This window comes from Thamnophis sirtalis, unplaced genomic scaffold (assembly GCF_051295495.1).
Source record: "Thamnophis sirtalis isolate CommonGarterSnake01/CBP01778 unplaced genomic scaffold, rThaSir2_p1.2 scaffold_5, whole genome shotgun sequence".
Classification (NCBI taxonomy): domain Eukaryota; kingdom Metazoa; phylum Chordata; class Lepidosauria; order Squamata; family Natricidae; genus Thamnophis; species Thamnophis sirtalis.
In genome coordinates this window covers 126,422,641-126,449,735 of record NW_028261385.1, presented here as the reverse complement: position 1 = coordinate 126,449,735, position 27,095 = coordinate 126,422,641, and the positions used below count along the sequence as shown (strand labels likewise).

Sequence of the window (27,095 nt, the reverse complement as noted above, 5' to 3'; positions counted from 1 at the left end):
TTACTTCCTCCTATGTGGCTGTGAGGGAGCAGCATGGTAGCCTAGAGGAGAAGACGCTCTCCTCCCACTTGGAAGGTTGAGAGTTGAGGAATGGATATTGTATTTCTACATGATAATTGCAGGAAAATAAGAGTATCTTATGTGCAATCAGAAATGCACATATATTAATTAGGTTCCCAGTCTTCAAATCACCTTTCTATGGAAAAAAATAGTTATTCCATTGATATAAAGGATTTCTTCCTTCACTATTTCTTAACAAATGGTGTAGAGGTTTGACAGAAGTGAACATTTTGTAAAGTTGTAAAGTGCTTTTCAGCCTTTCCTCATTTGCTGGACATATACATACTGTATATATGTTACCGGCAACGTGTGAAAGCTGGTATTGTGTAGAATGCATAGGAAAATTATAGAATATGTGATATATATATTTATATATATATATATATATGTGAGATATATATATATATATATATATATATATATATATATATATATATGTATGTATGTATGTATGTATGTATGTATGTATGTATGTATGTATGTATCTATGTATCTATGTATCTATGTATCTATGTATCTATGTATCTATGTATCTGTGTGTGTGTGTGTGTGTGTGTGTGTGTGTGTGTGATATATATATATATATATATATATATATATATATATATATATATATATATATATATCACACACACACACACACACACACACACACACACACACACACACACACACACACACACACACACACACACACACACACACACACACACACACACACACACACACACACACACACACACACACACACACACACACACATATATATATATATATATATATATATATATATATATATATATATATATATATATATATATATATATATATATATAAGAACAGACAGCACTACGTAACCTGAAAGAAGACACCAGCATAATAATCCTACCAGCAGACAAGGGCAATGCCACGGTGGTTATGAACACTTCTGACTACCAAACCAAATTAACCAACCTACTCCAAGACTCCACATACAAACCCCTAAACACGGACCCCACCACCTACCTGGAAAAAAACCACTAGATCCAAAATAAAAGCCTCCCCCATCAGCGAAGAGATCCAGCAAAGAATCATTCCCAGAGAGAAATCATCCAGATGCCCTAAGCTCTATGGTCTCCCCAAGATACACAAAGAAGGAACTCCACTTAGACCCATAGTCAGCTCCATAGGCTCACCTCTACAAAATCTAGCCAAATTTCTCGCCAAACAACTACAGCCCTATGCAGATTCCATCACCTCACATGTAAAAAACTCTTTCCAGTTCATAGAGATCATAAAGAAACAAAACTTACAGCCCAGCGACCTACTCGTGAGCTTCGATGTCATATCCCTCTTCACCCAAGTGCCAATCAAAGAAGCCTTGACAGCTTTCCAAAACAAATATAACCACCCCAAACACATCCTTGATCTGACCAACCACTGCCTATCCAACACATACTTCATTTATAATGGACAAAAATACAAACAGATAGAAGGAGCACCCATGGGATCACCCCTCTCACCTGTCATTGCCAACCTCTACATGGAAAACTTTGAAACCCAAGCTCTAGAAAAATCTGATCACAAACCCAAACTCTGGCTCATATGTAGACGACACTTTCATAATCTGGCCACATGGGAAAGAACAACTGGACAATTTCCTTACACACCTCAACAGCCTACACCCCAAAATACAGTTCACCATGGAAACAAAAGTAAACAACCAACTTCCCTTCCTGGATGTCTTAGTCTACAGGAAATCTAATGGCTCCCTAGGACACACCATCTACCAGAAGAAAACACACACTAACCACTATCTGCACACACTCTCACACCACCACCCAGCCCAGATCAACTCCGTAGCCAAGACACTCATCTCCAGAACAAAACACTTAGCTGATGAACAACACCTAAAAACCGAACTACACACTCTCACTAACATACTGACATCCAATGGATTCCAAAGAAATAAGATCACCAACCTAATCCAAAAGGAAACCCCACTAAAATCCAGGACAGAGAACAAGAAAACAGAAAAGCCCTCCTCCCATACATAAAAGGCACCACAGACAGAATCAGCAAAATCCTCCACAAACACAACATCAAGACAGCATTCTGCACTAACCGAAAAATATCCACCATCCTAAGAAACCCCAAAGACAAAATTGAGTTAGAAAATCAAGGAGTATATGAAATCCCATGCACCACCTGCACCACCACATACATCGGACAAACCAACAGAAGAATAAGTGCACGCATTGAAGAACACAAAAACGCAATCAGAAAAGAGGAACCAACTTCTTCCCTGGTCCAACACCTTAAAGACACAGGACATAAAATTGACTTCGAAAAGACCAGAACTATTGCCAAGGCTGAACATTTTAACAACAGAATAATCAGAGAAGCCATCGAGATAGAAAAACGCCCACACAGCATGAACAGGCGGGATGATACCTCCCGCCTGCCAGCCATTTGGAAGCCTGCCCTTATTGATAAACGAGTCCCTAAATTGATGAATGACACCAGGCCCACACTCACAAGAGCCACACAGGATGTCACCACCAAACATCCAGAAAGAAAGCAGACAAAAACCCACACTGATCCATTAGCCACTTTAAACCCCTCCTATCCTTACATGAAACACAAACCCCCAACCAATCAGAACACACCTCCACCCAATCAGAACACAGCCAAGCTCCCACCCAATCAGCTCAAACCCCCACTGGCAGTTAAAAGGAAGAAACAGCCGAGATCTCACATTGATCCTGGAAGCACGAAGCCTGAAGATGATGAATGAGACTTCGTTGAAATGTCGCCAAGACAGTTCCAATTTTACGCAGGAGAAAACATGAACAACCGAAGACATACATACATACATACATACATACATACATGCATACATACATACATACAGGCTAAGGATGAAATAGCTGTGTTATTTTAATGTGCTATGTACTCTAGGCATTGTATATAATAATATCTAGGCATTATGTAGAATGACAAGAATTATTTAAGTTAAATTAATTAGGTTAAACAGAGCCTGAGATTGCTCAGTTTTATAACTAAGTGGGAGTTTGAACTCAGGATTTTCATATCTAATTATGACAGAATAGGGATTGAAAAACACATAATCAAATCATGCCCTACGTGTATATGTAGCCTTGTATTATATTAATTTTTGCAAAAGATGAAAATATAAGAATTGAAATAAGGTTGGCTATCATGGACCTGCAACACATAACAGTTATCTAATTTTAATAGTTACTTAATTTTAATAAAAAGTAAGCAAATACTACAAATGTAACATAGCAGGGGGTTTTTCTTTCTTAAATTTTTTTTTAGGATTTTGTCCCACTTTATCAAGATTTTGAACACTTTTTTACAAGAAACTTCTATATGAGAATAAGAGATAATTGGAACCGCCCTATCTGCAGTGCTCCCGGAGCAAAATTTGATCTGATGGAACGTGTTTCAGATGACAGCAACTGGACATTTAGGTAGGTCAGTCTACAAAGTGTTTTTAATTAATGTAAATAAAACTATTTTATTCTTTGGCAGCAAAACATATTTATAGGCCTGATTTTGCATCAGTTTCAAAGTTAGAACATACTCTTTTTGTAAAAGGTGAAGGTTCCCCTCACACATATGTGCTAATCGTCCCCGACTTTAGGGGGTGGTGCTCATCTCCATTTCAAAGCCGAAGAGCCAGAGCTGTCCAAAGAAGTATCTGTGGTCATGTGGCCAGCATGACTAAACACTGAAGATGCATGGAATGCTGTTACTTTCCCAAGTTGGTTTCTATTTTTCTACTTGCATTTTTACATGCTTTCGAACTGATAGGTTGGCAGAAGCTGGGACAAGTAACGGGAGCTCACTCCATTACACAGTGCTAGGGATTCAAACTGCTGACCTTTCTGATCAACAAGCTCAGCATCTTAGCCATTGAGCCACCGCGTCCCTCACTATTTTTATACTCTTGGCCAAAAATTACTGTTGTTGTTGTCTTCTTCCTGAGGAGTGATTTTCCATTTACTTGAAATTGATGTTTGCTGTTGACTTTCATTTTAATCTTTTTCTCCAAACATAAAAATCGGTGGCTTTCCATTCTTTTTATTAAAAAAAAGTTCTTATGAAAGATAGGAACTTTGATCCCTTTCCTCTTCTCCAGTCTGTGGCATTTGTAGTCCATCATTTTTCCAAGGAGCACAGGCAGGCAGAGAGAAAGGCAAAAGAAGAATGGAATAATGTCTAAATATTGAAGTTGTCACAGTGCTGTACAGGTTTGAAACCTGAAGTAGCCTATATTGATTACTATGAAAAGCCATCTGTTCTTTTTTTTCTGATGGTGTGTACAATACACCCACCTCTTGTTTTATAACCCGGTTCCATTCCAGTGATCTGGTTGTTAAGCAAAATTGTTAGTAAGGGAACATGTGACTAAGAGAGAGAGCTGCCACAAAGATCCCTGGTTGTTGCCATCTCATTCAGATAAAGTTTTCTCACATAACTGTGCCCACATTACTTTCACATCAGGTATTCAAAAACTGCTTGTAAATTGGCGCGTTAGTCAGAAAATGATTTTTTATCACTCTTATATTCACAAACAATTGCCAAACATCGTAGTCATTAAACAAGGAGTGAGTCAGTGGTGGGTTCTGGATCCCATTGCAACTGGTACGGTGCAATGGGGCTGGGCGTCCACTACATGAATGCGTGCAACATGTGCATGGGTACTTACCACCAGTGACGCCTCCGTGATGTTCCAGCTGCTCAGCGGAGCATCGTGCAGGTGTCATACACTCCATGCACGTGCGCAGAAGCCTGAAAACTTCAAATACCAATAAGGAGCGAAGGTGGGCACCATACCGGAACTGTACCTGGTGCTCACGGCAGTCACCAGTACACCCATACCGTGGCGTACCGGTCGTAACCCACTACTGGATTGAGTGTATATACAAAAAGAAGAGGATATGTGAATCTATGCATCACCAGGACTCTTAATTCTTGAAACCTTCAACTGGGTGAAACAGTGCGCCCTAGAGCAAAATGTGTTGAAACTCAAATCAGCTAACTTACAGAATGTGTTCAAAATGTGGGGGCCATGACTCCTGTGGAATTGAAATTTGGCAAAATTTATAAAACATTTTATGACATAAACTTTATCTTAAAGTGGTTTATGGCACAATACAGAATGTCATAAAACATTTCCTGTGGTGAAATTCGACTGTGCTATATTCAGGGTAAGCTATATTTAATGCATCTCTGAATATATCTCAACTTTTCCAGTGAAGGCAGTACATTAGAAATTCTATCATTGTTGGAGGCATTGAGAAATCTGGTAGGGAAATAGCAATAGCACTTAGACATATATCGCTTCATGGTGCCTTTACAGCCCTCTCTAAGTGGTTTACAGAGTCAGCATGTTGCCCCCAACAATCTGGGTCCTCATTTTACCCACCTCCAAAGGATGGAAGGCTGAGTCAACCTTGAGCCTCTGAAATACCTCTGAAACGATGACCAACAGGACTGAACTATCTAATAATATTTTAAAGTTAGAAGTGATGATCTGAAGGATTGTTGACCATTGTATAATCTCTATGCTCATAAAAAGGGACATATTCAAGCAGAGGAGGAAGAGTAGTTCAAGGAGCCATACCCCCTTCCCTATATTTTGTAAGCCGCCCTGAGTCCCCTCAGGAAAAAGGGCGGCCTATAAATAATAATAAAACTAAAACTAAAACAATAGCAGTAGGTGAAAGGTTACCACAATTTGGAACACTGTCCCTTGTCTGATTTATCTCACTGTTGCCACTTAAGGTTAATTCAGCTTGCTGTAAATATTTTATTACAAAGGCACTTTAAGCATCCTATAAAATACTTCTGCTGACATCCATAAAGGCATATTCGGGCACCGTCTGGGTTTATATAGAAAATTGTGATTGTTTTACAAAGCTTTTTTCCTGAAAGATAAGGTAAGATAAGCCTTTATTGTGGTTTGATTAACATGATTGTGTTTGCATATGCATATGTGTTTGTATGTGTACATACATGTACATGCATACAATAAATGCATAAAATGCATTAAGTATACATTTAAAAATGGCAATTAAAAGAGTGGGGCAGGAGGAGAAAACTTAGAGGTATCAAAGAAAGCAGTTTTATTAGATAATATTTGTTGCTTCATAACTTTCCTGAAATGAAAAACCACCTTCAGCCTTGACTGAATTTATTTAAGGAGGAAAGAAGATTCCAGTCTCCTGGTATTAACTGAATTTTAAAATAGATTTGGTTAATTAAAAAGTATTTTAGTAATAATTAGACTTTATGTTGTTATACTTTCTTTGACTATTATAGGTTCACTGGAAGGATAATCAAGAATGTAATAAATATGGGTTCATATAATTACCTTGGCTTTGCAGAAACTGACCACAATGCTTTGAAGACAGTGAGTTCAGTGTTAAATAAATATGGCACAGGAGTATGTAGCACCAGACAGGAAATGGGTAAGTTAAAATTAATATTATTAAAATCTGAGTCTAGAGATCTCATTAAAAAATATAATGTAGATTTGATTTCTTAATGAATTGTATTCATTAACACATAATCTTAAAGCAACTCACTTGGGTGGCTGCTCTTATTTACCTAGATACCCAACCACTCCTATAAACAATTACTAGCTGCCGAACCAGAAACTGTTAAACTATGAGTAGTTATTGCTCAGCTGAAACAGCTCATGTATAGCATTGCCTGGATTATAATCTTTGACTTCACCTTAAAGCTTTCAAGAATAGGAGAGTGATTTGACTTGTTCAGCTTTAAAATTGCATTTCAGTTAACTTCATTTAAAAGCAACATTGATATAAAGAGCTTTTAATACCAGAAGTTTATTTCATTTTTGTTCAAATGAAGTAAAATTCTACATGGCTGTTTTCCCTGTGCTCCCTTACATCTGACATATTATATCATGATGCAGCATGGCGATCCTTTCATGTAATGTAGTTGTACATTTCCCCCAAAACAGATTATTATAATGTCTAACAACAGAGAAGGTGGAAGAAAAGTTGAGTGGAACCCTTGCATACCTATTCATTTATTTCATGACCTGGCCCCATTTCAAGGATATTTTTCATCAGCCTGGAAGTCCGTCATCCATTAATGTGCACACAAGGGAATGGAGAATTCTAATTGTATCTCACGTTGTGCTCAATTGTAGTTATGAAGGCAGCAGCAATTTTTTAGGCAGGGGCATTATTGTATGTAGAGATCCAATAATGGGTTACACCCATGATTGAAAGGATAACCTCTTTGTCATCAAAGAAGCGTTTTTCATCCCAAAAGATCCCAATTGATATCTAAATATTGTTTTGACACTGCAATCATTTCCCATATCAGACATTTTTTGGCTTTGCAGCATTTATATTATATATTTTACACACACACACACACACACACACACACACACACACACACACACACACTAATATAAATATATAATTTGGATGATTAATACAGTTATGAATTAATGAGTGATTATAGATAAACATAGTTTATGAATGGTTACAAATGTATATTAATATAACCACATAGATAAATGCCCATCGATCTAGGCAAAGGCTACATAATTAATGTAATGTCCCTCCATATGTTGAAGTTTAGCAATTATTGTTTGGTTTTAATGTTCCCAAGTTACATGATATGCTAGGCACTCATGATAATGATAGGCAAGCTGTTGTCCTCCAGATGGTTTGACTTCAACATAGCCACTAGCAAGGTAATGTGGGAGCTGTAATCTCAAGCATCTGGAGAACACTAGGTAGTTTTAGTTGTCCAAGAATATGTATGTAAAATTATAAGATCTTAACATATTACTCTAGTTGGAGATTCTGACCTTTGCCCTCTTTGGTGTTTAGCTAGTGTTACTCAAGGGTCCTTCTACTCTGAGCTTATAGTGAAATATGAATTCTGATTAGCATTAGCAATGCTTTTGCTGAAAACCATGCAGAATTGATATCAAAAAAGCGAGAGTGGCTAAGCCCTCAAGATTGAAGTGTTTTTTTTTAAAAATCACTATAAGAGAAATTCTGATGGCTCATGGACCTTTTGGATGTTTCAGAAGTAATTTATCTTTGTGGGAAAGTTAATTTGTATAGCTCTTCATTTATCAATTTCTCAAGCTTGAGGAGAGATTCGTCATTCAGTGCAAATACTGCTATTCTGAAAATGTTTATTTTCATTCTAATTAAAGCAGATAGAAATCATGGAAATTTTGGAAATTATCTGAGACATGAAAGTTTAGACAAGGGGAAGAAACAAAGTTCTTCATACCACCTTTTTGTAACTTCTGACATTACCAAATTTTCAAATACATAGCTTGTTGCAAATTGTTTTCCTGTGTCTCAGCAGTAAAAATGCCAGAGAAAATCGAAAGTTGCCTTATTTCATGTAGTATAAACTATACTTATAGTGATCCTTTCCTCAGCCCAACCCAAGAACCCAAAGATTGAACCTGAGACCTTTTACAAGCAAAGCATGTACAGGTCCTCAACTTACAACAGTTCATTTAGTGACCATTCAAAGTTACAATGGCACTGAAAAAAGTGACATGACCATTTTTCACAGTTACAACATTACAACATCCCCCAGCCTTAGTGACACAATGGTTAGAATACATTATTGCAGGTAAATTCTGCTGACTGCCAGCAGTTCGATTCTGACTGGCTCAAGGTTGAGTCAGCCTTCCATCCTTCCACGATCGGTAAAATGAGGACCCAGATTGTTAGGGGCAATCTGCTGACTCTGTAAACTGCTTAGAGAGGGCTGTGAAGCAGAATATAATTCTAAGTTCGATTGCTATTTTTCACACCAATCACCACGGCCGTGCGATTTACATTCATATACTTGACAATTGGTCCATATTTATGATGGTTGCAGGGTGCCAGGTCCACGTGATCACCTTTTGCGAACTTCTGACAAGCAAAGTCAATGGGGAAGCTAAATTCACTTAACAACCGTGTTACTAATTTAACAGCTGCAGTGATTCATTTAACAACTCTGGCAAGAAAAGTTGTAAAATGGGGCAAAGCTCAACCCATTTCTCACTTAACAACATAAATTTTGAGCTCAGTTGTGGTCATTAGTTGAGCACTACCTGTATTCTTCAATTAAGATACAATTCCTTGATTTAATCCACTTGAATGAATGGAATGTACTGTGGTTACTTCACTCTACTACATATGTAAATTTATCCTGCTTCAGTGAGCCTTGGGAATCAGAACTGTTCATAACCATATTTAACTTTGCCTTATCCTTCTGCATTAAAAGAGAAATTTGATGAAACTGAACTGGGCTTTTCATTCCCACCCAAAAGCTCTTTGTCACAAACATTCACAGACACCTCATTCTACCACCCACAGAAGTTTGATTTTAATTAGAAATATGCAAAGCAGTAGGGCTAGTCTTACAAATCGCTGTTTGTCAGGTTGGGTTCCTGCAATGTTGAACCAATTCTCATTGTAGTTTAAACAGTGAGCCATTGCCATACAAATAAGATTTGCATGTTGGCATTTTCCAAAATATGTTGATAGAATGTCTTTAGCTTGTTATGTTGGGTTTTATTACAAAAGAGTGCCTTGGTGATCTCTCAGTTATTGCTAATTGAAGGAAATGGAATGGGTAAATTTATTTGGGCAGCTCATGATTATTCAGTGCATATATTAGGGTTTCTAATTTAATGGGAGGCAACAGAAGCAAAATATAATCCAAAAATGAGAAATTTTCAAGGGAGGTTTAGATATAAATTCATTTTACATAACATGAAAATTTATGTTATGTATTAGCGTAGATCCAAATCTATATCTTTAAGATCATGGCTACTCTCTAGTGGAAACTTCTACTCTGACGAGAGTTTTGTAAAGTTTCTCCTGACATGTTATTATACATGAATAAAAAAATGAATAAAAAAATAAGTGAAAACTATTCGTCCCCTTTCCTATTTGGAGAGCAGAATAGATACAAGGAGATATAGTGATTATATTATTTCCTGCTATATTTTCAGAATTTAAAATATGTTGGGGGTAGCATTCAAAAGCTAAGATACTTCAGATTATCTAATTATAGTTTGGCTTTGCAATAGAAAAATCTGAGAGAGGTAAGCAAAACTAAATGAATACAAATAATATTGTATTATCTCTAATTAAAACTTTCAATATACATGTGCAAAATAAAGGGGGAAATTGAAAAAAGCTAACATTTTTTAATTTCATTAATAGCAATATAGCAGTAGACTTATATACCGCTTCATAGGCCTTTCAGGCCTCTCTAAGCGGTTTACAGAGAGTCAGCATATTGCCCCCAACAATCTGGGTCCTCATTTTACCCACCTCGGAAGGATGGAAGGCTGAGTCAACCCTGAGCCGGTGAGATTTGAACCGCTGACCTGCTGATCTAGCAGTAGCCTAAGAAACAAAATATGTATTTTTTTTTGTACTTGTTCATGAAAAATCCCAACTATTCTCCAGAAGAAAGGCGTTTCTCAACTAATATAGAAAGCTCATCCTCCAGGGAAAGCTTCCTTAGCGCTAGAACTAATGCTTAGCTCAACCTCAAGGAAATATTCCTTATTTCTCAAAGGATTTTAAACCGGCATTATAGCTGAGATTATCCAATGAAATTATTGGCTGTATTCTTTCTGTTGAATTTTCATTTTGTTGCACTCTTTTGCTTTTTGTGGAGGATGTTTGTTGTTTGTTTCTCTTCAGTCCTCAATGCATTTCCAGTTTTGTTTGTACTTATTTTTATCACTTTACTATTTATCTGTCAGGGTTCCAAATAGCATCGAAAATTAAATCAGAGTCCGAGGCAAAGCTTTCCTCAAAGTCCCAATTTATTAAGAGAGCCATGTTGGCACATCTGGGAAAACCCAAATCTGAAAGCTTCTCGGTTTTCCCCACGCAGTTGAAAGTTCAAGATCTTGCCCCCACACCTACACGTCCATCACATGGTCCAATCATCCACTGCCATGTTGGCAGTTCTACCCATCCAGTTCTGGTCAGGTGCAGAGGTGTAAAGACAAAGGATGACCTTCGCTTTCTAGAAAGAATTTTGTTATGGCTACATATCATCTAACTGTGTACAATCCCCCCTCCCATTTTCCCACAATAGAAAATGTGTGGCAGGCCAAAGATCCAAAAGAAAAGATGGCTGCAGGCCTGACATTACCTTAAAGTAAAAATTGGAATACAGCTACTTTAATTGTAATATAATTCATATTTTCTCTATAAGAAACATGGCACTTTTAATTATAAATTCTAAAATGAAGATTTTTTAAAATTGTCTATTATGTGAAAGTAAATAAGTTTGTATTACAGTTGAGCTTAGATATTCATGAATGATACTAATTAGATCCTTTAAAATATTTTTGCTGTTTATAACAGGAAACTTTGATAAACATGTGGAGTTAGAAAATACGGTAGCACAATTCCTTGGTGTTGAATCAGCTCTGGCATTTGGTATGGGGTTTGCTACAAATTCTATGAATATTCCAGCATTAGTAGGGAAGGTAAGTGAACATCCTTCCAAGTATGTTTGTTGTAATCATCGCCCAGGAAATTTAAATACTGTACATTGGAAAGCTGTCTCATTCATTTTAGAAGGCAAAGCATGCTATGGTACTTCTCCACATATTTTGCATTAAACTTAATTGATTTAATAATTAACGTTTGCTTCTGACACTGCTATGTTGAAGAAGCACATATTAGGATAACCACTAGGAACTTTTTCTCCTACTTAAATATTGCTGAACTAAATACAATTATACAAGCAGATTAATTTCATTTGGGCAGTGTTTAAGAGAGGGTTTCTGATATTTAACATAAATGAAACCATTGGTGTGTTGTAAGAATTTTAATTATACACAGTAGAATAGTTTTGTCAAAATGTTTATTTCATTGGGAATCTGAATATTTCAGGAATCAGGCTACTAGAAAATAGACCTGATCCATCCTTAATTTTTTTATTGATGAGGTAATACTACAGTCAGTAAGTAGTAACTTATAAAGGTGATGTTAAGTATAGTTGTTAAAAAAACATAGCGCCTACAATTCAATCAAGGGACTGCGCTAAAGGCTTCATTTATTTTAAATCAATGTGTTTCTTGTATGTAGTTGCTGAAATTATTTTTGTAAGTCTGTTTAGGGTTGTATAAATAGGAAAATGTCAAACTGTACTACTTAAATTGGCATTCATTCAGAAGCATCCACACAATTCTATGATTTCATCAAAATGGCTAAGCAAAGATTATAACACTGAAACATTCACATTCTCATTCATTCCCCATCTGTTGATGCCTCTGGTTTTATCTTACGTCCACAAAAAGAAGAAATACATTTGCTGAATCTTCTTTCTTATCTCTGTCCAAAACAAAAAAGACTAATTTATTTTGACAAATAGTACATTCTCCTAGGTGCTGCTTGGAGTGTCTAAGCATGGATTAACTTCAGGTTGCTGCCCAAGGATTGAGTTTAAATCTTTAGTGTAGCCACACTTCCTGCTCCCTTTGGAGTTCAGTTTGAAAAACTCAGTCACCCTAAAAGGACGCATTGGGGAGATCCAGTCCTTGGACAGCAAGCTGGACTCTCCAAATTAGATTAGTGTAGCCTTTTCTTATTTTTGTTTCACTATGTAGCATTAGATAGCTTTAGGTTTTGTTATTTTCTCGTTGGAAGGCGTTTTTTCCTTGCTTCTTCACTTCCCTCATGCGTGGATCAGTCAGCTTGGAGCTAATCAGCCTTCTGCGCTAACATGCGGTTGAGGCTGCACCGGGAGGCTCGTCAGCGGCCACTGGCGAGCTCAGGGGCAAGGTAGGAGGTTTAAGCTGTCAGAGGACTCTATTTAGTCCCGGAGGCTCATCTGAGCTCTCCGGAATGCCCCGTGGACATTCGTCCGCTGCCCCCTTCGCAAATCGCCCCTCAAACACCAGCTGATGCAGGCGAAGATCAGGCATTTACTGGACATAGTGGCCATCGAGCAGATACCTCCAGGTCTGGAGGGCAGGGGATTTTATTCGATCCTTTTCCTCATTCCCAAGGCATCGGGCGGGGGGGAGAGCAATACTGGACCTCAAGAAACTCAACATCCATCTGGCGTACAAACGTTTCAAGATGCAATCACTCCAAGCCATATTGAGTTGCATCAAGCAGGACAATCTGATGACATCAATCGACTTGAAGGAGGCTTACCTGCACGTCCCCATTCACCCAGCGCATCGCAAATTCTTGAGGTTCCAGTTTGCAGACCACCATTACCAGTACAAGGCCCTTCCCTTAGGCCTCTTGTCGGCTCCAAGAACATTCACAAAACTCCTGGCCGCAGTCGCAGTGAGTCTCTGATCTTGTCCTGTATGGTTCGTCTGCTACCTGGACGACATCCTCCTGCAGTCATCATCCGTCCCACAAGCACATCGGGACCTCAACCTCACCATTCACACCCTTGAGCAGCACAGCTTCTCTGTCAATCGGGAGAAGAGTCACCTGATTCCAACCTCCAGGATTCAAGATCTGGACACGGTGATCGACTCCATCGCTTGCAAAGTTTACCTCACATAACAGCGAGCAGACAGCATAACCTCCCTTATAACCTCCAAGAGTCATCAGGGGTCCTCCAGAGCTCATCATGTCACTCAGATGGTGGCAGTCACCGGCCCTGAGAAGGGGCTCTCTGTTCAAGGATCCAGAACGCCTTGTTATAATGACAGATGCCAGCCTGTACGGCTGGAGAGCTCACTTTCATACACATGTGACGCAGGCCAGGTGGTCGCCAGCAGAGTTCACCCACAACATAAACTGGCTGGACCTCAGGGCGGCCAGGCTAGCTCTTCGACATTTCCGCCAACACATCGAAGGCGCGCACATCCTAATATTGACGGACAACATTGCCACCAAGGCGTACATTAACCATCAGGGCGGAATTCAATCAAAGGCCCTGATGTTGGACGCGGAGGCACTCAGGCGTTGGGCTGAATGCCACCTTGAGTCACTGAGGGTGGATCACATCTCAGGGGAAGAGAATGTAACTGCAGACTGGTTAAGCAGAACTACAATCAGCAACTTGGAGTGGCAGCTCCATCCTTTTCTCTTTTACCAACTATCCCAGAGATTTGGTCTTTCGATGGTAGACCTGTTCGCCAGTCTAACAAACACGCATCTCCCCTGATTCTTCTCGCGGTTCCAGTGCTCCAGAGCGGAAGGGATGGACGCCCTTCAATGTCGTTGGCCTCCTGGCCTCCTGTACGCCTTCCCGCCTCTCATCTCAATTTCATTCCCCAGGTAATCAAGAAGATCCTGTTGGAGGGAGCAGAGGTGCTGCTGGTCACACCACATTGACCGAGACGATCCTGGTTCGCCGACCTTGTTGATCTACCAGTGATCAAACACTGGTGCATTCCTCAGGAGCAGATCTCCCTCAGTCAGGGGGCCATTCCTCACCCAAATCCTCAGTGGCTCCAGTTGGCCGTCTGGCACTTGAGGGGGACCTGTCATTAGTTAAACTACATGCCAGCTGAAAAACCTTGGCTTCCAGGGGAGGAATGAGGGAATTGAAGATTTCATGAAAATGGAGCTGATGACTGCCATGAAGAATGAAGAGCTGATGAGTAGACCAGTTCTTCAGAATCTCTGTGGGCAAAGAGAGGTTGGGAGATAACCTACCTGTGTCTCAGACAGCCACTCTTAGAACAAGACTAGAAGACAGCTGTATCTTACTGGTTTGAATGCTGGCTGGGAAGTGCAGCAATAGCCATCTTGTTTGCAACCATGCAACCTGTGCCTACATTTGCTAATCTCACTTACTAATAATCTTTTTTTGAAATTGCTCATTAACTACGTTTAAGCTTTTGGAGACTTTCAGAATGAGAAGTTTGAAAACATTGAGTGAGTTTGCCTTCTAACCTGAACAAAAAACAATTTTAATCATAAGAGTTCAAAGAATCTGAAATAAGTAGCCTTACTATTTCTTACTCTTTCCTTCTATTCTTTAAATTTACTTTGCATTAGATTTTATTAATAATCAAAATTCTTAATAAAATTATATACACACATGTACTGTATGTGTTAGTGTGTATTGATTTTATTCTGTTTATTATAATGCTTTAAGTCGTGGTTTCTTTTAATTCATTTCTGAGAGCAAGAAAAAGAGGGGCATCTGCAGAGTATTTTCCTTAGGTTCCTTAGTTTTTTATTTACTATTTTTGATAGCTGGCGATAATTACAGCGATGTTAAATAAGGCAAATAATATTCTTGTTTGTTTCGTTGCTTAATTTATTGTAATATATTATTATTATTACAATAACGTATATATTATTGTAATTCTTTGCTATGTATTTCCACAGGGTTGTCTAATTTTAAGTGATGAGTTGAACCATACTTCACTTGTTCTTGGTGCAAGGCTGTCAGGAGCTACTGTTAGAGTCTTTAAGCACAACAGTGAGTATCAATGAGGCAGCTGTAATTAACTGATACAAAAATGAAATTCAGATCTGTAACTGTTTTTCTTTGGAAATTATATGTTCAGACTTTTAATATGTAAGGAAAACCTTTTAATTTTCATGGAAAGAGCCCTCAAGTTACCACAGTGAAATTTGATTCTCATTTGTAGCACACACTACATTTGTTTAAGACTAATTAATTTTATCTGTATTATGGTTTTTTTTTTTACTCGCATGTTGATAGAGAAAAGGTACAAAAGACTATCCTTAGAGATGTCTGTAAAATTTGAGACGGGGAATCTTTTCTGTCATCTTTTCATGGGGGCCTCCAAATGCTAATTAATTTCATGTTTATTGTCCTTAGTTCTTGTCTTTCCCTAAAGAAATTTAAAGCACAACCAACAGTTAAGAAGGATGAAGTTAATATAGAAAAAAGTATTTGAGGCTAAAGCAAATTTTTATAGCATTTGATTAAGATTTAACTCTGGAATCAAATCAGGCCACTATGTTCAAGATCTGAACAAATGCTAGAGATATGTCTTCAGATACAGATATTACTCTTACTTTTAACCATTTTTCCCACCCAGCTATTATCTTATCAGATGTCCACACAGTGTCTGGTAAGCCTAACTATAAATTTGGTAAATATTAACTAAAACCAAAAACTCCTTCCTAGTTCAACAGAAACCACTTCACTGGATGGAAAATTGATTAAACAACTGCCTTTCTAAAATCTTAGTGGAGTTTTTGGGTATTTCCACCCTTAAGATGCTGGTTAATTTCTAGTCAAGAAAGATTTATATCACAATCCATTTTTGTTTAAATGCTTAAACGTATTGGCATTTATCATAATTAGAACTGAACATTCAATTGTAAATCTGAAGATTCAAGTGAGCAATGTTTTCACCAATATATAATGGCTGCGGAATACATATTTTTATTTTTCTGCAATACTATTTTTGTGACTTCTATGACATTGATCAGTACTGTATTACTGAACTGCAATAAAATAGGGATGATATTTAAATTTAGCGACAAATAGTTCTGATGATAATTCATCATCTTAATCCTTCAAAATGAGAAATATTGAAGCAATAGACAGGATATTTTTTCTGTTTGTTTCAATGAAAACAACATAAGTCACAGAAAAACCAATCAAATATGTGTATTCAAATGTTGTAGATTTATGACCAGAACATTTAAAATAGGATTAATCTTCCTCTTTGTCTTGATTTTACAAATGGCATCAGTTTAAAATCACTGAGAATGATGATTGAAAACCATTGACTTCTTTTGTGTGTGGGGGGTGGGGGGAATGAAAATATAATATATGGTTTTGATAATTAGAATAAAAATGATAGATTACAGGAAAATGTAAACAATGTTGTAACCATAAAATAACCAGTTTGGTCTAGTGGTTAAGTCACAGAAAGCAGGAGACTGTCAGTTCAAGTCCCACTTTAATCATGAAAGCCAGCTGTGTGACATTGGGCCAGTCACTTTCTCTCAATCCAACTCACCTCATAAGGTTGTAGTTGTGAGGAAAAATAGGAGAAGGAAGGAGTAGTAGGTATGTTAGCCAACTTCAATTATTGAAGAAGTGACTTCCAATTTTCTTTTACACTTATTGTAAGTATAGATATAATTTAACTTTTTATTTTTTATTGTATTTATTTATTTGTATTCTGCCTTTATTATTTTTACAAATAAGGCAGAAAAGAAAGAAAGAAAAAAGAAAGAAAGAGTTAAATATATATATATATATATATATATATATATATATATATATATATATATATATATATATATATATATATATATATATATATATATATATATATATATATATTTATTTATAACAAAAGTAAAAGAAATTTGGAAGTCATATTTTTAATTTTTTTTATTTCCTGCAGTTTTGGTTTTGGTCTTTTATTCTTTTTTCCTCTTTATTATTCTAGGTTTTAGTTCTTGTCATATATATTTTAATCTAATGCAATTTTTTATTTTAAAAAAAAGAAAGGAAATCAATGGTTTTGCAATGTTAAGGATGACAGGAAAATTTTTCCACACAGAGAATTCCCTTTAAGCTGAATGGTAATTATTGACAATAGAAATTTTGAAAATTTGGTCTTGGTTGCTGTGCTCTAAATACATAAAGAAAAATAGCTTGATATCTTGAATGTGGATTGTGAAAATATGAGTACTTAAAGATAATTTTTCACCTGATCTAACTTCTTCCCCACTTGTCTAAATTTATTACCTGGTACACCATCTGATAATTAAAACAGGTTTCAACAAGTAAAACTGTAAAGTTCTCACTTCTTACAACTGTCTTGATGTAAAACAATTTTGTAACCAGAATTCATCTGAAGTATGTACATAGATAACTATGTAGATATATTTTTAATGCACAAACTACAACTATGCCCCTCAGGTTCCGTTAAAAAGGAATTAGTAGAAGATAAGTGCTTGAGTATTATAAGTTCCAGTGTTTTCAGTACAAACTGAACCAAAAGCTCACATTTGTCCTTCACTGCTGGGATGAGGTGACAGCGTACTTGTCCAGTTAGGATCAGAAGGAAAGCCAGGAGTTTAGTCTGATAGGAATTGATCTTTGCATACAAATTGGAGGGAATAGGCTGGTGCATGGTCTCAGGGGTCTAGCTTTGCAGCTTTCAAAGCAGGATTTTAAAAAAAAATGTGTTGCCATATGCTCCTACGCGTTGCAGAGACTTTTTCAAAGACTATTCATGGCCTTAATATCAGGCAGCCTTTTTCCGCTAGGGGAGATGATGAATGTTTAAGATAGGAATGGTACTTTTGATGTCATCAAACATAGATTCTGAGATGCTTTTGACCTTTTTCTGTATCAGAGGTGTGAAGATTCAATGAATGGAACTCTGTTCATTTTTAAAAGCAAGCAAAATGCAAATTAAAATTTGTTATTGCATTATTTGGTTTCTTTGTCCCTCCAAACTGCAACAGCATTATATTTTGAAATATTTCAATTTGTAATCAATAACTTGATAACATACATTAATTTGAAGGATCATGCCTTATATCAGGAAACTTAATAGACTATGACTGAGCAGGGATAAAATAGAAATAACTCTAAAGCATATCATATTAATATGTCAAGTTTAATGTTTTTTTCCTAAAAGAGATTGTGAAAAAACATTGTTATTTGTATTTCACTAGATCACTAGTCCATATACTAAAGTTACAATAGTAATATTTCATACAGAAGTTTGGTTTGTTTTTCTAAGCATCTCACACTTGGTTTAAATTTGTTATAAAATAGATTTGTGGTTTGTAGAAATTTTATATATAATTTAATACAATATTTCACATTATCTTGTATTTTTCAAAATTAGATATGCAGAGCTTAGAAAAGCTTTTGAAGGATGCAGTAATACAGGGACAACCTCGAAGCCGAAGAGCATGGAAAAAAATTCTTATTCTAGTAGAGGGCATTTATAGGTATGTAAAATATATAATTTCAACTGACTATGCAAATTCTAGAAAATCCATATAAAATACTCCAATATTTTGAATGTATTAAGCACAGTAACCAAAAAGCCATAAGGTATGCCCTACAAACTGGATTTTTATTAATTTATTTCTTCTACTGCTTATATGTTCTGTTTTAGAATTTTTATTTGCTTTGGGTAAATACTTGAATAGGGGACAGTTGGTGTGATATTGGCATTATAATGGATCAATTCATACAGTTTTCATGCATTAAATGTACTCAGTCCTCATTAACTTTCTTCTTCTTCTAGCATGGAAGGCTCTATTGTACGCTTGCCAGAAGTTGTTTCCTTAAAGAGAAAATACAAAGCCTACGTCTACTTGGATGAAGCCCACAGCATAGGTGCTGTTGGTCCTACAGGAAGAGGAGTTGTGGAATACTTTGGAATGGATCCTAATGATATTGATGTATTGATGGGAACATTCACAAAAAGTTTTGGAGCAGCTGGAGGTTATATAGCTGGCAAAAAGGTAACAGCAGGAAACATTGGCATTCAACAGTAGCCAAACTATTATGAATGTTACAATAAGTGGCTCCTAAAAGAATTGAAATTATGGATTGAGACAGGAAACAAGGGTGATTTGAACTTTTCTAAATCCTAGTGATTTTCAAACTTTACAAGAAGTTTTCCCTCTCAGCTGGGATGGGTTTGCAGCCTTCAGCCTCATTTTGAAACTCTCCGAGCATCTTGAGATTGCACTGCCAAAAGCTGAGAGCAAAATGGCCAATTTTGGGTACCTGGGTTTTGCCAATTTAAGGAAATTACAGGTAGCCTTTACTTAACTGCATGAATTGGGACTGGAATTTCTATCATTGTCAGAAATGTAAGATGTCACATGACTATATCACAGGGATGGAAATTCTGCCACTTCCGGTTGTTGTTGTTGTTGTTAAGCATATCATCAAGAGTTGTTAAGTGAGGAAATCACGCGGTCATCACTTGCAATCTCTACCCATCTTCACCATTGATTTTGTTTGTAGGAAACTGGCAAAGAAGGTCACAAATTCAATCACATGGAGATACTACAATGCAATTGCAAGATTGGTTCCAAGCACCCTAATCATGATGTTATGACAGTGGGGGCAAATAACATAAATCCGAGGACTGGTCATAAATACTAGTTCGGCATTTTCAGTTCCAAAGTTCACTGAAGGAGTGGTCATTAAGCAAGCACTATCAGTAAACGTCAAAGTAAATGTAATTCTCTATGAAGCTTCATGAATCCATTTTCATTTTTAAATGAGAAAAATAGTCAATTTTCTCTAGAAAATTGTATGAAATGATCTTGCTCTTCTGGTCAAAATATTCTTATGCAATTCTCAGAGATTTTGGGGGGATAGGTATGGACTTAGAATTTTTGGGGGGTAGGTATGGACTATGGAGGATACATGCTGATTCCTTGTCTTTAATACCTTATTGCTCTGATTCTAAAGATCTTTAATTGGGCCAACCTGCATAGATTCCATCCCAAGTAATATGCTGTGGAGCATAATCAGTACTCCGATTCCGGCATTCCTTCTTTCCCTATTTTGGGGATGGGGATCTCTGTCCTTCCACATACTACTCAACTAAAAAATTTTCACCATTTGTGATACCATTTGGTTACACCTGTTAAGAGTTCAACCACCTCTGAAGGCTGACAAATAGTTTAGGAGTGCTCAAATGGCATAGAATGTAGAGATCGTTAGTAATTCCTAAGGATGGTAAGAATAAACCTTTCTTCTCTGTCAGTATTTCATTCCACTGGTCTGCCTGCAGATTGCTCACAGTTTAAGGTTGTCAGAAACTGTACTGTTGTAAGCTGAAAATACAGCAACTATTTCCATATTGTTCTCAAGCACTTTCAAAATGCTTTGATAGATTTGATCATGAAAACGCAAGCATATACGGTGCCCTAAAAACTTACTAGGAAAATGACTCTCTTTAATTAGTCATACCAGCCGCCTCTTTTAGTTTGCCTGCTGAACTTGCCAAACTAGTACGTACAGCTAAAATTACAATTACAATCTTATTTTACATAAATAGTAAGGTTAGCTTTCAATTGCTATATTGTTTTCAAATGAATATGAGAGCTGGATAAGGATAGCATACTATGTTTAAACAATAAATTCTATGTAGTATATTTAGTTTATGCACTAATTTTATGAATTTAGATTTATATCAGATAAATCCCAAGGCGCCAGAGTGGATAATAATTTTTAAGGAGGAAGTTCACATCCCTTGACATGATTCACAATGAAGTACAAAACAGAAAGGCAGGGAGTTTAAAAAAAAAAAGGAAGATAATGATAACGATGTTCATACTAGAATCAGAATCAACATAAAAATTGTTCTAGCAAAGTAGCACTATTTCATTCTTCTGGGTATGTGATGCATGTATTATATATGAATAAAATCAAAATAAGGAATTTTATGTTTTTTCAAGATAATTTAGAAATACATTTTTCTTGCCATGTATTGGTTTTGTTTCTTCATTTGTCTTGAATGTTTTGCTTTAAGGCTGATTGAGGAAATATCCAGAAACATGTTTGAAGAAAATTTCAATGATAAGGGGACAAGAATTTATTAGCCATTTAGTGATAAATTAAATCATGTTATTCTGCAATTTTATGCACAGGAAGAAGGCTGTTTCTCTCATTTGCCAATTTTTATTTTAGCAGAAAAGGGGTTTTTTGATGACCACACTGAAATATTGTTCTTTTTCGATTTAAGGAATTAGTGGACTACCTACGAATTCATTCGCATAGTGCAATTTATGCTACCTCTATGGCTCCTCCTATAGCCGAACAAATTATAAGAGCAATGAAATGTGTCATGGGACTAGATGGGACCACACAAGGTAGGATATTTCACTAACCTGGTGTCGGCCAGTCTTGTTTGTATTGAAAATAGATGAAATTGTCATCATAATAGTATATACTGTAAACGTATTTGGTATCATGAATGAAGATGTTTATTTTTAGATCAAGATATCTGAGTCACATAATTCTCCTTGGAAGATGGTGCATGCCTTGAAGGAAGTTTCATGTTTTACCGTCCCTTGCTCATGCCATGTTTTTATTATCTAATTTACATTAAATATACAAATAGTCCTTGATGTTCAGTGACTATTTGAAATTATGATGGCAGTAAACAAATGGTGCTTTCAACTGGTCTTTAGAGCTCCAACCATCCCAGTGTCCCCACAGTCACATGATTGTGATCTGGTTGCTTGGCAACTTGTTTGTGCTTATGACTAATTGCAGCACCCCACGATCATGTGATCGTCATTTGCAAGCTTTCCTGCCAGGATCCCCAGAGAGTTTATTGGGAAGCCAGCAGTGAAGGTCATCGATTGCTGGGCTGCGGCGTATGTCTCCCACCTGTGTACTCTCCCCGTCCTCTCCGCACTCACACTGCAACAGTCATTCATACACCTTGCTGATTCTCATATACCCTCCTCAACCTTTTTTTGTTTTGTTTTTTGTGCTGTCTTCAAGTCCCTCATTTTAGGGAAGGATGTTTGGGGGGGGTGGGTGTTGTCACCTTAGAGTTCTAAAGATCCCTGGAGGAAGATTATTGGACCCATTTCAATCTGATTTCAGACAAGGACCTAGTACTGGGAAAGCTTTGACAATGACCTGCATGGGAATGGGGCAAGCATCCATCCTAGCTCTTTCTGACTTTTCAATGGTTTCTGATACTATCAATCCATTGTATACTTCTGGACTGGCTGTGGGAATTAGAGGTGGGACACATAGTAATACAGTAGTTCTTTCTTCCTCCAGGCCCAGCTCCTCTCGGTGTTAATGGGGAGGGAGGAGTCTAGCTCTAGATTGCTGCTATGGTAGCATATCTTAAGGCTTTACTTCCCACATCTGCATGAAACCATTATAACATTTAAGTGCCAGTTGTATGAGGTGCTAGCATAGAACAGAACAGAATATTACTTTAGCACAGTGTCTTCTGTGAGCAGAATTATTGTACCATTTCTAAACTGGCACCACGCCATGGAAACTTAATTTACAGGAAGAGTTTGCAATTGATATTGTAAAAATAGACTGGTTTAAGTGTTTCTGTATATAAACATTCTTGCCAATGGAGGGCAATATTGTCCTGATTTTTCCAATATCAAAGGATTCTCCCCAAGCTTGACAAGTAAATTACAAGTCTTTATTTCAGTACTATTTTTGACAAAAATGCTCTCCTATAACATCTGTGGTGTTGCTGTGAACTCATTGGAACAATGCAGTGGCTCTAATTCACATTACAACACCAAGTGATCATTTGTATGGTAACATTTTTTTTGTGCACAGGCATCTTTATTTGCTTAAATGCTAAGAATGTTTGAAATGTTTAGAATGTACCTGTTCCTTTTTGTTGTTTGAATAAGGCGTGGCTGTATTACTAAAAAGTGCCTTACTTAGCATTGCAGGCACATGGAGGACTCCTAAATGTAAAAAGCTAGTATGGGAGAGGGTGAGGCTGTAGATCACCTTTTTCAGACAAATTCTTATAATTGCATTTGCCCTGAGCCACACAACCATATCTGCTCACCCTCCAACTGTCCAGTGGAAAATCAAAATAGCAGCATTTCAAATAGTTTTCTTTTCTTACATGTTCATCACCCTTCAGATTATTTGGTTGTGATGGGGAGATACAACAACGTCTCGACTGGAGAGGGACATTGAGGATCAGGGTGGCAAACAGAGAACACCTGTGCCACAGTCCCAAAGGAAATACTACGAAGGCACATTTACAATGTTTCTTTGGGCTTGTCGGAGTTAATAGATTCAGCTTAGCTCAGAAGAGTTCTGCAAACTTTTGCACATGGGTGGAGCCCAGAGTAGAATAATTCTTGTTGATATTGATAAGTATTTTGCTTGTTCTTTTCTGGACAACGTTTTTAGAAATGATTAGCCATTGCTTTCTCCCTAGGGCCGAGAGACAGTGACTGACTGTCATACAACTGGCTTTGTTTGTAAGACAGGACTAGAATTCACAATCTTTAGTTTATAGCCTGATGCTTTTAACCCAGTGGTGGGTTGCAGGCGGTATGCCCCGGTACGGGTGTACCGGTGCCTGCCTGGAGCACCAGATACCATTCCGGTACGGTGCTCTGGAGGGCCCGCCCGTCATCCTTACCTGTTGTTAAAGTCTTAGGTGCTTCCACGTGCGTGGCGCGTATAGTGTTTGTGCAATGCTCCGCTGAGCAGCTGGAGCATCATGGACGCATTGCTGGAGGGTAAGATGCATGCGCGAGTGTGCGCACGCACTGCACACATTCATGCGGAGGACGCCGGAACCCACCACTGCTTTAACCACTATACTAAATTGACTCCTGTTGATGTAGCTTTTATTAAATCTGACTGATATATAGTATATATAAAAGGTATTAGATGTCTTTTTCAGAAACTTTTGAATTGGTCTTGCTCTCATTTGCTATTAACAATATTTGATGGGGTGGTAATCTATCTTCGGTTTAATGGTGAGATCAGAAGTTTATTTAATCTCTGGCACAGTGGAGGCTTCAGTTCTGCCAAACCAATTTTTATAAAAAGCTTTCTGTTACAAATATAATCTGCATGTTATCAAGGCAGAGCACATGTTCTCAGTGTATTTCTTAACATTTAGGCAAAACGTAATACTTTTTAATTTTTGTCTGACTCACTTTTGATTTCTTTAAAACTAAGGATCTTTGTCATGGGTAATTACTGTAAGATGGACAAAAAGTTCTTGCTTTGGGCTAGTACTTGTTTTCATGATGTTCTTGAAATAGTCTCAGAGCCAATAAACACCCACCTACCAAATACAATAGTGTATCATCTTGAGAGCAAGTTATTTGCTTCTTAGACTTTTACTTGATAGACTGTAGGGTTGTTATGGGGTTGTCTCTTTCTGTATCTGTCTCAGGTTTGGAAGAGCCACATTCCCTGATTCTCCTCACTGCATCACACCTCAAGTGCCAGGCGTTATCCAGATATGGCAAAAAGAATATGTCTATCTGGAAGTTTAACTTTGCATCTAGTTAACAGCTAATTGCAGAAACTTCATAGAATCAGTAAGATTAGAAAATCTGCTTTATTGCAGGCAAGGTCATATTTATGCAGAGTTTCTGGCTATTGCAGAGCACAAGAATCAAAGGACACACACCTAAAAAAATTTGTGTGCCAAACTAACAGTAATGCCAGTAGCAACCCGTCCCTGAGCAGGTTGATGGTACTCCCTCTTCTTAGTCACCCCATTCAGCCACATTTTTTTTGGGGGGGGGAGGATGTTTTAAGTCAGAACAGTTTATCTGAAACCAACCAGAAAAAAAAATAGAGCTTTTATTATAAGGCCTTTTCTTCCCATTTAAATGGTATATTGTAATAGGAATTACACATTAACAGGAATTATAGTTTTGTAAGATATTTTCTCTATGCCAGTGCCCCATATATAATTCAGAGCTAGTGCCCATTGATAGGAAAGACATACTCTTAACTTTTTAAATAGCTATATTTATAGTAATTACATAAATTCAAGAAGTATTTGTATGTGTGTGGTATATCAATCCAGAATATATTCTTATGAGTTCTGAATGCTCTGTGTGTTATTCCCCACATCTGTCTTCACAATTTACTGTCATATCTGTATCAGTAGAAAGCATATTTGAAATATAAAAATATAGTTCCATCTCTAGGTCATGGGTAAAGCCTGTCTTTATATCAGCACAGGCTCTCTCACAGACATATGGTTCATCCTTAGTGTTTTGGGGGTTATTTTGCACATCCTTTGGGTGACATTGCTTTGTTCGCAAGCCGAGGTAATGCCAGACACTAAGTTGCAGTTAACCATTTATTAACAAGCTAGCATTGAATTACAACAGGCAGAGAAGAGAAGCCGTCTGACGGCTATTTGTAAGACCGCTCTCAGGCGGCCAGCCAATCCATGGCTACATTTAGCAATCAGCGAAACCTGGCTCAGCCCAGGTTGGCAGTCCGAGAACTTAACACTCCTTCCCCCCAGATCGCGCAAGCGTAGTCAGACAGATGGACAGGCCGATGGCGGATCCGCTCCGACCTGCGCAGTGTGAGGGACAATACTGATGGAGGAGGAGGAGTGTAGTACATTGTTTGGAAGGAATACAGTCCTGAATTTAAAGGATTTAAGTGTCCTCCCATCACCCAAAAAGAATATAGGTAGAAATTCTTAAATCTCTATTGTCATGTTCTCAGGAAGATCGCTCATTTCAAATGTATATTTGGGAAGGAGGAGGTGTGGAGGAGATAACTAGCCCTTCCTTTGACTTCAAACCAGATGTGCTCTCAAGTCTTCAGAGCACTAAGAAATTAAAACCTAAGTATTCCAGCTACAGCTTGAACTTGTAAAAGTGACACATTGAAACCTGCTTCAGGCAAAACACACTCACCATTTCGGCTCCATGTCATGCCCTTGCTAAGTTACCTTGATTTAATGTTGAGCTGCATCTGGCTACGAGTCTGTAATTGTGTTCAAGCCCTGAGGTTTTTCCAAAGTACCTATCACTGTAATATCTGTTCTTGTGTGTTAAAATAGCTCAGCCAAACATGCATATGGGGGGTGGGGGAGGCTTTCAGTTAAGTGTGTGTGGTCTCTCTGACCGCAAAAACACACAAACAAAAATGAGATGAAAGTGGCAAGGCTGAGGAAGGAGCAACTTACATCCTTTTTATCATCTGGTACAGAAGTTCCTCTTTCCTTCTCCGCTTGCCTTTCAAACACGCAGACAAATACACACTATCCCTTCGTAATTCCTTCACGTCTGCTCACAATGGTATTGGTGTAAGAAAGGATAAAGCGTGTTTTGTTTATGTCTCAAAAAGAAACAACACTTGCTTGAATGTTTTTACATAAAAACATAACATTTTTCAGGAATGTCATTTTCAGATTTCTGCTGTTTGCTATGCTTTTTTGCTCTCCGGCAGAGATTTTTGGCATATATACAAAGAATGGCCCAAGGAAAATCCAAATATTCTTATGCATAAATTCAGTCAAGACCATGACAATAACATAATTAATTTAAATTGAAGCATAATCTTATAAT

The 27,095-nt window shown here is 37.4% G+C and overlaps 1 protein-coding gene across 1 annotated transcript in view; it reads left to right on the top strand.

Moving 5' to 3' along the window:
• Positions 1-27,095, top strand: part of SPTLC3 (serine palmitoyltransferase long chain base subunit 3) — a 101,099-nt gene that overhangs the window by 54,358 nt on the left and 19,646 nt on the right. Inside the window, exons 3-9 of the mRNA XM_087715160.1 lie at positions 3,382-3,536; positions 6,394-6,542; positions 11,472-11,596; positions 15,423-15,516; positions 18,893-18,998; positions 19,301-19,520; positions 21,764-21,890. Coding sequence (XP_087571286.1) covers positions 3,382-3,536; positions 6,394-6,542; positions 11,472-11,596; positions 15,423-15,516; positions 18,893-18,998; positions 19,301-19,520; positions 21,764-21,890 — 976 coding nt within the window. The remainder of the gene's footprint in view (positions 1-3,381; positions 3,537-6,393; positions 6,543-11,471; positions 11,597-15,422; positions 15,517-18,892; positions 18,999-19,300; positions 19,521-21,763; positions 21,891-27,095) is intronic.